Source organism: Manduca sexta, chromosome 28, assembly GCF_014839805.1.
Source record: "Manduca sexta isolate Smith_Timp_Sample1 chromosome 28, JHU_Msex_v1.0, whole genome shotgun sequence".
Classification (NCBI taxonomy): Eukaryota; Metazoa; Arthropoda; class Insecta; order Lepidoptera; family Sphingidae; genus Manduca; species Manduca sexta.
The window spans coordinates 445,870-458,563 of NC_051142.1; the positions used below are offsets into that span (position 1 = coordinate 445,870).

A 12,694-nucleotide genomic window follows, 5' to 3' on the forward strand; every position below is an offset into this window, starting at 1 on the left:
TCTCACAAACTGGGTAATACATTGCACTTGTCACAGGCGTGACACTGAGGATGGACCTTGACATGTCAGAGGCACATTTTTAAAGTTGCGCAGGCTGATGTGTCGTGATTAGAGATCGACACGATACTTGCGAAAAGATCCGGTTAATGGAAACACTAGGATTAGGTTTGGAGGACAACGATGTGGGAACTGGAATTTAGGGTTAAGGTTTTTGCACGGATCACATTTGGAATGACATCATGACTCGATCGCAGACATGTACGAAAAAATCGTGTTATTCACGATCCGTAGTGATAATGCTACGTACGGACATATTATCTGATCCTTGTGCATCTCAATATAACAATTTAGTAGGTATTTACCACGATAGTTCACGATATTTATATTTTTACAGCTCCAGACGTTTGTCAGATTACAACTGTGTCGAATTCTCATTACAAAAGTAACGCCTATTCGCATGCGTGGGTAGTTTAATATTCCGCGACCTTTTCTCGATAATTCATACATAATCACATACTGCGCGCATTCGCGTTATGTATTCCAGATGCATGTCATTAGTTAATCTTTTGTGCGTCGGCGACAATGCTTTTGCGATGCATATGTAATGTGATTATACTTGTAAATACAGGTTTAAATGGTACTATTAGAGTGTGATGGGAACGCTTGCACAATGCGTTCATTTTATTTCTTCTTTGAATGTGGGAGTTAGGGCTGTCATCTAGATAAGAGAATACATACATATACCGGGAAAGCATATACATGTAAGCAGAGCCCTGGGACTCTGCCTACATATGTGTATATGCTTTGTTTATCTGGATAAACGCTAGCGTATTTTAATATAGGTGAGTACCCATATATTATATCGACAATCAATAAGCATTTTTTTTAAACCATAAAACTTCCAATACTGACAACCCTAATTTGAGGTCATGACATAATGTCATTGATGATCAGTGATGGCGTGTTATGACGAGGCTGTTGTCATCACGACCCGTGTCAGTCTCGTATACAAGACAAATGGGATGGTTAATTGCAACTCGCTCGATACTAATCGATTACCAACACTTGACATTTCGACCACCCCAGCACATCTGCTAAATGAAAGTTATGCATCGCTGTCGGTGTCGTGTAAAAAGTAGTTTGAGGTTCAAGGTCTTACTGTGACCAGTAGTGGAATTTTATATTTTTTGAGTAAGTAATTATAATATAATAATTTATATTATATCAGCCCTGTATTATATAAGTACTGTCCCACTGCTGAGCACGGGCCTCCTCTACTACTGAGAGGGATTAGGCCTTATTCCACCACGCTGGCCTAGTGTCTATTAGTACGGATTGGTAGACTTCACACACCTTCAAAATTCCTATAGAGAATTTCTCAGGTATGCAGGTTTCCTCACCATGTTTTCCTTCACCGTTAAAGCAAGCGATAATTCACAAAGAACACACACATATTTTTTTAGATAAATCAGAGGTGTATGCCCTTGGGATTTGAACCTGCGGACATTCGTCTCGGCAGTCCGTTCCAAAACCAACTAGGCTATCGCCTTTGTGTAATTGACAGGTCCTAACAGAAGGATTAATACACGGAAAATTATGGATAATTTTTTAGATTTTTCTTTGCCTGATCACGGCGATTTTATCATTATTTATTACCTCATCTCGTATTCCAACAAGGACTTGTTTATTTTGAGATACAAAAAGTACGAGTTTCCATTCAAGTATTTTAAATATTATGGGCATAAGTAAAGTTTGTACAGTATCCACGCAGATTCCAGCATGGGGCGGAATAGTCCGCTTAACCGTGAGAACTCAGCACGCAGTGTGTAGTCACACTTCCGTCAACATTAAGTTCTATAATCGTTCGCTAAAAACTATATTAGTTTCAGTATGTTGCATAACAAAAATTATAGGTTAAAATAAAAAACAAAATAATAATTAAAATGTTTATATTAATAACATGTGAGATATTTGATTAAAGTATAAACTTAATATTATCCTCACATAATCACATAGGCACAGGCACTCAAGTATGGACATGTTATTTTGTATACAACACGTGACCGCGACCGCCGCTTGACGAACGGTTAAACTGCGGCCGCGGCGTTAATATTATCTTAGATATAGTTTATTCACAATATAAATAGACTTACACTTACATACCCTAGGTTTAATTATGCTACAGGTCACTTATCGTTCATCAGATTGTGTCGATCGGTTCGGAGATATTGTTTTTGTTTCTGATGTTTCTGACAAAGTAGGTAAGCACACAGTTCTATTTATACCAAGCCCGCCTCGAATATAAGCTCGATATTCGACTCACGCATACTTGGGACCAAGAAAAGATAAATACTCTGTTGTATATAAATAAAGCCTCCTTTACATTTTCCCAATACATCACCCAAAATATTTGGCATCGAACAAGACCGATGGCGCGATCTTTCACAATATTTTAATATAAAAAAATCTCGTTGTACAAAGTATGCGCGAGGCAAATGAGACGGCGCGAGTGTCGGTGCGGTCACCGAGTCTGCTTAGAAGTCGTAGGAGCCGCTCTCGCCGGCCTTGCCGATGCGGAAGATGAACCTGTACAGCGCGCCGGCCACCACGCCGCCGATCAGCGGGCCCACCCAGTACACCTGCAACAGGGAAAGGGTACATTAAAATCTGCAATGCTTAAATACGGGGTTATTTTAGTGTGCGTGCATATTATCGCTGATGCCTCCCATTTAGACAAATGAATAAAATTTTCAAGCACTGATCCAATAACAGCTGTTTTCAATAAACTATCCCAATGTCAATTTTCAACTCGATTCCGAGAACGAAACAATCAAACTCATGTCAACAAAAACTTTGTTCTGATTGGTCCATTTTTGAGATAGATCGAAAAAAGCGATTGGGATTGTTTATATTAAAAATGGCGGTATACTAAACTAAACATGTCGAGACATTTTAATTTAGAATTTTATAACAATTGATACCATGACTCGTAAACTATACAACGTCAATTATTTACCAAAAACTATTTCTATAGTTCTCGCACACCAAATTACCATCTCGAAATACCGAATAACAACCGATCGACTAATTTCATGACCTAATGGAGAACTAGTTAAACGCGTGAATTACTTGAACCATAAAAACTATGTACTGACTTTTGCCCTTTGATATCAACTGGCAGCGATTGACGTGTTTCCTAAGCCAGAGGATCACGAGATCTTTGGCCTTAGGCTTTCGCCTATTTAAAGACTAGCTTTGCCTGGTATTGCTTAACCGAATCTCAATACCTGGAGGCTTTTAAAATTGCTGTGGGACCTAATAAAAACCGGAGTTATTTTTTATGATCTTTGCGCAAAACCGATGCTGTGCTTTGTTTTAGTTTCGTACTGTAATTCTTTTGAATAGTTTTCTAGTAATTCTTTCGTAGTCAACATGTTACCTATGTGCTACTGGGCCGTGAGGCTTTCCCTTTGGATTTAGGTTTACCTAACGTCTACATAATTAAGGTTAAAATCTACGTAACATAAGTTGGATAATGCTAAGTCACTTGCATATTATTTATCGATTACACAACCAGAAGGAAGTTAAGTAGATAACATTAGCATAAAATTAGGTTTTTCCTACATAGATGGCTTTGTTTTGTAACGCGTGGATAATTCAGTAATGATCGAGATAAGCGTAATGGCACAATGAATCTTACAACAATACTGTCTACTTTATAATTTCTTATTACAATAAACAGATTGCATAAAACCAGCATGCTATTATAAAAATAATATATTATTGATTTGGACATAATAATATATTGGTATATTTAATGAATTTTATTATGTTACTAAAACTAAAAACGCATTGCCGATTTCGAAGTTAATACAGCTAAAAACCTTACTGAACGCATGCTTTATTAAAATCTTCATCACCTGTTAATAATTTTATTTGTTATATGAAATAAAGATACTCTACATTTTCATAGTTTACACGACATATTTAATTTTATTACACACATGTCATTGTACAAATTTAATCGACCTTAAAAACAACTGCGTAATCATTTTGTTCGAGAAAATTTCATGTGTTTATTGCATGAATATTTATTGTAATAATATAATAAAATAAAACACTTTTCGCATAATGTATTGTGATTTAATCGTTTAACTTAAATGTAGCGTAGGGATCACCTGACTACTTATCTTGGGACAAAAGAGATTTCCGGGGAGCAGCGGAATAATCATAGCATTACAAGTGTTATTCTTGCCATGTTGTATTTAATATGAAAAAACTGTCAATTTGAATGATCTTGGATAGTAGTATATGTAATTATCTTAGCTAATTTCTATTATAAATATATAAAACTGAATGAAATTTGATTGTAATTGAGTACTTAACCCGTGGAACCATAAGTATTTTCTGTAAGCAGGTTTGTATAGTCACTGTTTCGTGTACCTGGGTGTTTAAATATTGACCCGAGTTAAAATAAATTTAAAACAGGACGTTAACGAATACGACCTTTGCGTGATGTTTACTAGTAAATATCTTAATGGAATAAACTGATATTTTACTTTGTAATACATTATTGTATTAACATCACGTTATAAAGTAAAAACTTAACTTGTGTGGAGGAATCATTTACTTAAGTAATGTTATGTAACAATATGCAGTGTGCTCGTCTAATTAATTTAAAGAAGAATATGAGGTATATAAGAGAGTAAATATAATTCTTTTGTAGTCCAAATATATAATGTTGTATATAATAAAATCATGTGGTTAATTTACTTGTCGCAATAGTTTCATAAAAATACTAGTAATGCACCTCTGCAATTTAGGCAAGAGGTTTTTTATCGAAAAACGAGATGTTATGTAAAATTATTATTATGGTTTATTAAATTTTATTACATTTAGTGATATTGATGGTCGTTGTTCCATATGCTGCGCAAATAATATTTGCCACAAATGCCACTAGACTAATGGGTTAATAAAAATCAGACGTGAGAAACTAATCATTTTATGAATGTTACATGATCGGATCGATCTACGAGTTGGCGACTATAGTCCAGTGAAGATTGTATGTTTGTACATAATTTAATGGTTGTAGAAGTTAACCACGGTCATATACTAAAGCCATGTTAGATATAAATACAATAATAATCATATTTTTAAAAAATGCCCGCAAATGGTAATAAGTATCTTTGTTCCAGTGATCGTGTTACAGACTTGAACAACGTAAATCCCATTGCAATCACGTAATAAACATTCCTTTTTTCCGCAGCATTGAATGTCTAATTTCTGTTTAATAATCACAGCAAATTCCATTTGAAACTAATAGCATTAGAACAATCTGGATTGGAGGATCACGTGAGTAAAGTGAAAGCATATTACGTATTGGTCTTTGATTGAACTTATGATTCCATAATGCCATTCGTATGCAAATCATTAAGAGGTCCGCCGCGAACACTTGATGATGTGATTTATGTGACGTATTGAAATTGTCGGGCAAATCAAGATGGTATTTAAATGCGCGCATAATATAGTTCAGAGTTAATTAAATATGTTAACTAGTAACTACAACTAGTTTTAATAGAAATGTCAAATTCGCTGTTTCATTCATGTTAATTATTCTACATAAATCGGTATCCTTCAGTCTTTTTTTAATGGTACAGGGCAAATGAGCCTACGGTTCACCTGATAGTAAGTGATCACTGCCGTCCATTAACATCTGCAATACCAGGAGGCATAGAGATGTGTTGTGATGTTTAGGTGGGAATACGCTCTTTTTTTAAGGTTACCAGGACGTATGTGTCCAGAAATGCTGTCTAATAAACATAGCAAAACATACTAAGTAACTGTGTACCACAGAATCCTGATTTATCATCATCGACATCGTGGTCAGACGCAAGATGTTTACTGCTGAACATGGTGGTGGCTCCAAAGATTTCCAGAGCAACCTACATCGAATCCTGATTACACAGATGTAATTAGCTATTAATCTACCTTATTATGGATTACACTTCCTCATGGAGCAAAGGACGTTCGATAATACCCACACACGAATATTAAAGTAACTGTCAGACTTACCCAATGCGAGGTCCAGTCTCCCAACACTAGAGCTGGTCCGAAGGAGCGGGCGGGGTTCATGCTGGAGCCGGTGAAAGGAATCTGTTCAACAAACAAGCGTACTTACTTATTACTGCCCTCATTTATATGTACAGTGTCATAGAGACGATTTGATAATTCAATCTACTGTAGATTTATATTTGAAGGGAACAAAAACAAAATGTCATAGAGAATTTGATAATTTACTCTGCTATACATTTATATTTTTTATGGGAACAAAACAAATTGTTTAGAGGTAACTCTTTTTAAAATAAAGCTTTTGTAATTTGTGCAGTAGTTACTTCACATCGAACACAATAAATATAATTAAAATAAGGGTAGATAATAGATATTAACCGTTCTCTTTTTAAGACGTGTGTTTTTCAGAAATTGAATGGAGGTAGATCCATGGAGTTATAGGTTTAGAGTAATCCTGTAAATAATATTGTACGTACGACGGCGGCGTGGCAGGCGGTGATGCTGAGCCCGATGGCGAGCGGCGCGGAGCCCTTGAGGTCGGCGCGGCGCCCGTCGCACACGCCCATCACCACCAGCACCAGCACGAACGTGATCAGCGCTTCGATCAGCAGCGCCTGGCCGACAGTGGACAGTTAATCATACGGAATCATAATAATATCAGCCCTTTTTTATATACTCGCCCACTGCTGAGCACGGGCCTCCTATACTATACACAATACACACATGATTTTAGAAAAGTCAGAGGTGTGTGCCCTTGGGTTTTGAACCTGCAGACATTGGTCTTGGCAGTCTGTTCCACACCCAACTGGGCTATCGCCGCTTTCGATACGGAATCATACTACACCAGAATATTTACTATACTGTTAACAGAATTTTAGAATGTTTGTTATGATTCGTTGTTTAAATTAAACTATTTTACGGACTGGGTCAATCCCCCGATCAATCCAATGACCATGAAGGCTGCAAAGTCTTCGAAACGTCGGGAGAAAAGTAAAATATTAAAACCGCGATAAAATCCGTAAAATAGTTTAATTTAAATGTCTAACATTCGCGTAAACATAACAAATCATTATGATTCGTTGTATTCTGATCACAGGCATAGATTCAGCGTGGCCCGCCTCTATTTAAGTGATGCCCATCTTGGGTGGCTGAGGTAGCTACCTCACCATCTACCTAGTACGACTAAGAACTAGTTACTAATTTTAAAATAATAGAATTTAAAATTAAATATTTTTTCGATTTAAAGGTGAAAAATTATAAGAGTGTAACATTCTCTTACCTGAGGGTCAGTAATTCCAGGTCCGGGCTTGGTCAAGCCGAAACCACCCACTCTGTTTTCAGGGATAGCCAACTGTAACGAAAATAAGTTTTAATCATAATATTTAAAGGTGATCAGTGAATTGTGATCTAAGAATTCCAATCTATCTTCATTATGCGATAGAGCGAAAATGTTTTAGAGATTCTAAGCAACCATATTAGGTTCCAAAATTTTTTAAAGTAAGTGAAATGGTCTTATTCGCACTAGGCCATGCTGGACTAAAGTCTAAACCCTTTTCAGTAATAAATGCCTATTCCCAGCCATAAAATAACATTTAATATAGGACTGATATTATTATCTTAGAGAATAATATCGCCTCGCAGCGAATAAGTTTCCTTATCGTTCTATAACAAGCGCGAAAACTATAAATTTCACCACCGTGGCAGTAGCGTTTGCATCCATGCCGATAACAAAGAACTTTATATACTTTTCTGATAACGTGTTAGGCCAAACCGCTCCTGATTTATAAGCAGGTAGAAATCTAATTTCCGTTGCAGTGTTTCAAAACAGCCATCGAAAGTAAATAGTTTTACAAGACGCAAAAACAATTGCTAATAAATAACTAGTAGCCATTAAATAAGTTAAGACATGGTCGTTAAATCGCAGATTAAATTATCAATCCGTGATCGCTATGCAATATTGAAGTGCGGTAACATGCAAATAAACATTCGTGATCGGACGAATCGATCGTATCCCATCAGCAATGTTTGCTCGACAATTAGAGGCTATAAGTAAAATGTTACACTTGTTACGTCGCGTGGTAGATTCTAGGATAATGTCCATTGAGCTATATTCATACATAAACGGCCTATTCGATACAGAATTTATTAAACAGAACTATTTCAGTAGGTATGTATGTTTCGAAGACTAAATATCTTTTAGTATTTTTACAATCTTTGTTCTTTTCGTATCCGCGTGTTTTCAATCGTTTTAAGACATGAACCTTGTATTATGTAATGTATCCGTTTCATCTGGATATTACCTGGTAGTTTGAAGCTGTGTGGATCTCACATTTCCTTTATTTATTGATACATTGCAAGAGTTAGCGAGTTATCAAAATGTCGACGACTTTAAAATGAGATTCCATTCCCACGTGCCAAGTTCATAAAGATGCCACGCGCTTTGAAAGCTTAGTTTCACATTTGAGAGGCACAGTGTGTGGACACTGAAGGTCGTGTGATTTGTTCCTTTGCAGTAAGATCATCAGTGTCACGGCAAGCGAGACACTTTTCAATCGTGTATGCTCCCAGTAAGGAGATTAGAATGTTAATGTGGATGTTGCGCCTTGTTAGCGTAGGAAAATGGCGCGAAATCGCAAATTAAACGTAGCAATACCGTATATGTTCTATGTGATCTACATTTATTAAATGGACACGCATCACATACCTTCAGGGAAGGGTGAATGTAAACCTGATGACTTCCATTTAATGTTAAATGATGTACATCTATCTTGATGTGCCAACTGTCCATAAATTAAATTTTAGACAAATCTCATGTAGCGAATTATATGCTCTCAATAACAGCGTTTGTATTAGAACTACATACCCTGATGAAAGCAGCTCCGGCGATGGCTCCCAGCGACTGCACCACGATGTAGAAGATCGCCTTTAGCAGTCTGATGTCCCCAGAGACGAAGAGACCTGCCGTCACCGCTGGATTGATGTGGCCACCCGACACATGACCGATAGCCTGTTGGCAAAACAAACATAATTTTTTATTAATACATAATTCAAATTCCTCCCTATAATATGCTTGACAGCATTGAAAATTTTGACTTAAGGCATTTATTTTTTATTCGAGTGTTAGTTTTATAAAATTGCAAAGAAAGAACAACGTTTCTTCATGTAGTCAATGAAATTGATGAGATGTTTGACATGTGGGTGTAAACCCTGTACCTATCGGTTACAAATGGTTGCCGCATTGTAACATTTAGATTTTTTAAAAGTCTATTATAATTATTTAAATGTCGAGAGGATTTCGCTACAATATTTATAATTGAATGTTAACCGCGTATTATCTTTAATCTTATGGTGAGGTTCTCAATCATTATGCAATTATAGCAAAAACAAACCTTAACTCCTGAGATGCAACTTTAAAGGAGATAATCGATTTAACATACAAACTAAATAACGGAACGGCATTATAAGTCGCAATGCAAAGATTTAGAATTATATTTAAATTATATCACGATGGAGTAACAACTCAAATGGTTGGTATTTAAACTCTTGTATGAACCAGCGGACGAGAACATGCTATCTTCAGAAACAAGATAGTATTTAATTATTTCGGTGTATCGCTATCCACTACTGAACATCTTATCATGAACGTCAACCATCCTATCCGCTAGCTGTCCCGTTTTTCAGGTCCTTTACCTATTAAGACCTTCCATATCCTTTCTAGAACATACCTTCAATAATTATTATGTAAATTTCTATGCACAACAGAAGGGTCATGCAGGTATTGTCGTATTTTAATCTTTACGAGTTACACGACTATTTAGAACCTATGCCTTCAATTACATGTATAATTTCGTGACTGCATAACGCGTGAGCACTGATCAGGGCCCGCACCGCCGACCTCCTGACTCATCCGCTCTGTTAACATTATGTCATAGGTCAAGTAAACAGTAATTAATACCGAAATGTCACGCGAGAGCAGTTAGCGGTATGTTTGATGCCTTCTTTTTAGGTAGGTCATGAACGATGCAGATCATTTTGCAATTGGCTTTACGAAAGGTATTTAATATAGAAGTAAAGATTTTGTTTTCTTTTTTAATTTTAACCACAGCTTGAAAACGCATTTACAATATAAAGTAAGGAACGTGCTCAATTTGCTGACGAGTTAAATAAAGTCTTCCAAAGAGTCTTAGTTATCTATATCAGTTCTCTCAAAATCGCGGATTTAGAGTAGCATTGCTTGTAATACATATGAAGACAAGACAAAAATAAAATAAAAGTAGACTAGTATTGAAAAGCACACCTATCTGACCTTCACCTTGCGATTTATAAAACCTTGAAAGTCGTCAACCTATCATTTGCAAATCAATTCTTGAATATAATTTGTGCATCGTTAGTCATTTAAACAACTATCAATTTGTTGGCGCAAACTTTGATAAGTTGCCATTAATATTAACACAATTTTAATATTCACAAATTATATACGTACAACGCCATTGAACCGTCACGAATGGCGGTTGGGTTTTTAATATGATAAATTAAACTTATTACACTTTTTTGGTTGCGAACAACAAACATAAAGCCTCATAACTGATTATCGAATAACCATTGTAATACTTAGAAATTCTGTAATCACAGGAATCGGATTATCCTCTGAATGTAGGAGTCAGTAAAACTTTTGTTGCGGCCGTGGCATTGGACTATAAGCCATTTAGTTATTAGCGTTACGTTTTATGTTTATAAATATTCATGCGACGTGAATCATGGAGACCTCGATCGCATTATTTTAAATTAATTAACACGATAAAACTATGAAATGTCAATGTTTTATGGTTTATGTAGATTGTACAGCGGTCAGTGATAAGCAATGAGTGCATGTTATAATTATGTGAATTCATATGGGAGCATTCTCATAAATTAATCATTTTTTAATTACTTGATATTATAAATGACTTTTAAACCATAAATGGAATGGACATGCGAGATATCACAACTATTTCTGATTCTTCTTTTAATACCTCGTTCCAACTAATACGAGTAGGTAGAAACATAATACGTATTAAATATTTCTGTATAATATATTATATAAGTAGGCATTTATTTTTATAAATGGCAACATTCATAAGTACATGACAATAATCAGAAGCATAATTATTTTTGCCATTATTCTGGAACCATTATTGCATTTAATAATATTATTACTTACCCAAGAAATATTTTTTATTTATCTGAGTGTGCTCGCAGACCCTACCAGACAGATTGGCGCGTCAGATTAATGAATAAAAAATCAGAAAGATTGATTCAGACACGAGAAGGATGGAATAATTGTTATTAAGTAACATAATAAATTCATAAGATGAAATGATAATATATTTTATTACCTAATTACCTATGCAATATACGTACGCAATTAAAATAAGTATTTTTCTTGAGTTAATGAAATAAGTAGTATAATTTACTTATCTTGCTATATACCAGCAGGCTGTCTAGATAAAATAGAATATTACAAGGCGTTATAGTCAAGGAATCATACATAAAGGGCGAGTACAGAATTCTGATATAGGCGGACTATACCGATACCTAAGCGCTGGCGCCTTAGCATTAAATTCCTGTGGTTTCTGATGTTTAATAAATCTTCCAGGCGATGGTTTGTGGACCTGCTTGTTCGACGCTGTTTCGATAACATTGCAGGCAAACAGCGGCTAATAATCTAATAATAGTTTTAATTTCAGTTAGAAATTGTAAACTTTTATCCTATGTTTATAAACCGACTAGCTGACCCGACAGACGTTGTCCTGTCTTAACTATGTATGCATGCGCACATTCTGTCGATCGCTGACAGTTATTTCAAACCACTGCAGTTTTGTAAAATTCATATTGTTGTTAAGTTCTCTTAAATTTTCTAAATTTCCGCGCTATTTTTTTAATTTTTTCTTTCATAAGAACCTACTCCTGACAATAACAAACACAACAAAAAAAAAATAGCAAATCCGGTCCAGCCTTTCACGCGTGATGGCGTGACCAAGGGAAATAGGGATTCATTTTTATATAAATAGAATACAGCGGTATTTCGTTCGAAACCGCCTTTAAACATGTTATGTCCTAACTAAAGCGCGTCAGTGAGATCCTTTCATACATTATTTAATTACACAACGCAGTTAAAGTTCAATGTTTAGCTCAAAATTAATGACATTTGTATGTCATGGCCCCGTGTTTAGCCGCCAAAGTACTTGTACATAATGTTTTCATTATGTAATTAGCATACACACGTGTGCGTCTGTAGTTTTCTTACAATGGATTTATCTCTTGAACCTATTGCTTAAGTAACCGTACAGCTGTAACAAATTCACACCGAGGGTTGACGCGAGACGAAATATTAACTTTAGCTAATTGAATAATAAATAGGTTTCCTTGATAATATAAATAAAAATAATATAAATTAAGGTAAAATTTTGATAGACAACATGAATATTGAATAGACAATACGTGATTTACGTCCATGCCGTTATACCTTAATATTATAATACTTGTCATTCTACAATGTTCGTGTCTTTCAAATATTAAATATTCTATTCTAAAGTCAATTATTTTACAAAGTACACGCATGCGTAGGGCAAAGGTGACAAATCAA

General features: G+C 35.4%; 1 protein-coding gene across 1 annotated transcript in view; it reads right to left on the minus strand.

Annotated features, from left to right (window-relative positions):
* Positions 1–1,932: 1,932 nt before the first annotated feature.
* The window catches only part of LOC119190977 (aquaporin AQPAn.G-like), a 20,962-nt gene continuing 10,200 nt past the window's right edge, over positions 1,933–12,694 (minus strand). Inside the window, exons 2-6 of the mRNA XM_037444633.1 lie at positions 8,933–9,076; positions 7,349–7,420; positions 6,546–6,683; positions 6,073–6,153; positions 1,933–2,639 (exon numbers count right to left, since the gene is read on the minus strand). Coding sequence (XP_037300530.1) covers positions 2,535–2,639; positions 6,073–6,153; positions 6,546–6,683; positions 7,349–7,420; positions 8,933–9,076 — 540 coding nt within the window. The 3' untranslated portion in view covers positions 1,933–2,534. The remainder of the gene's footprint in view (positions 2,640–6,072; positions 6,154–6,545; positions 6,684–7,348; positions 7,421–8,932; positions 9,077–12,694) is intronic.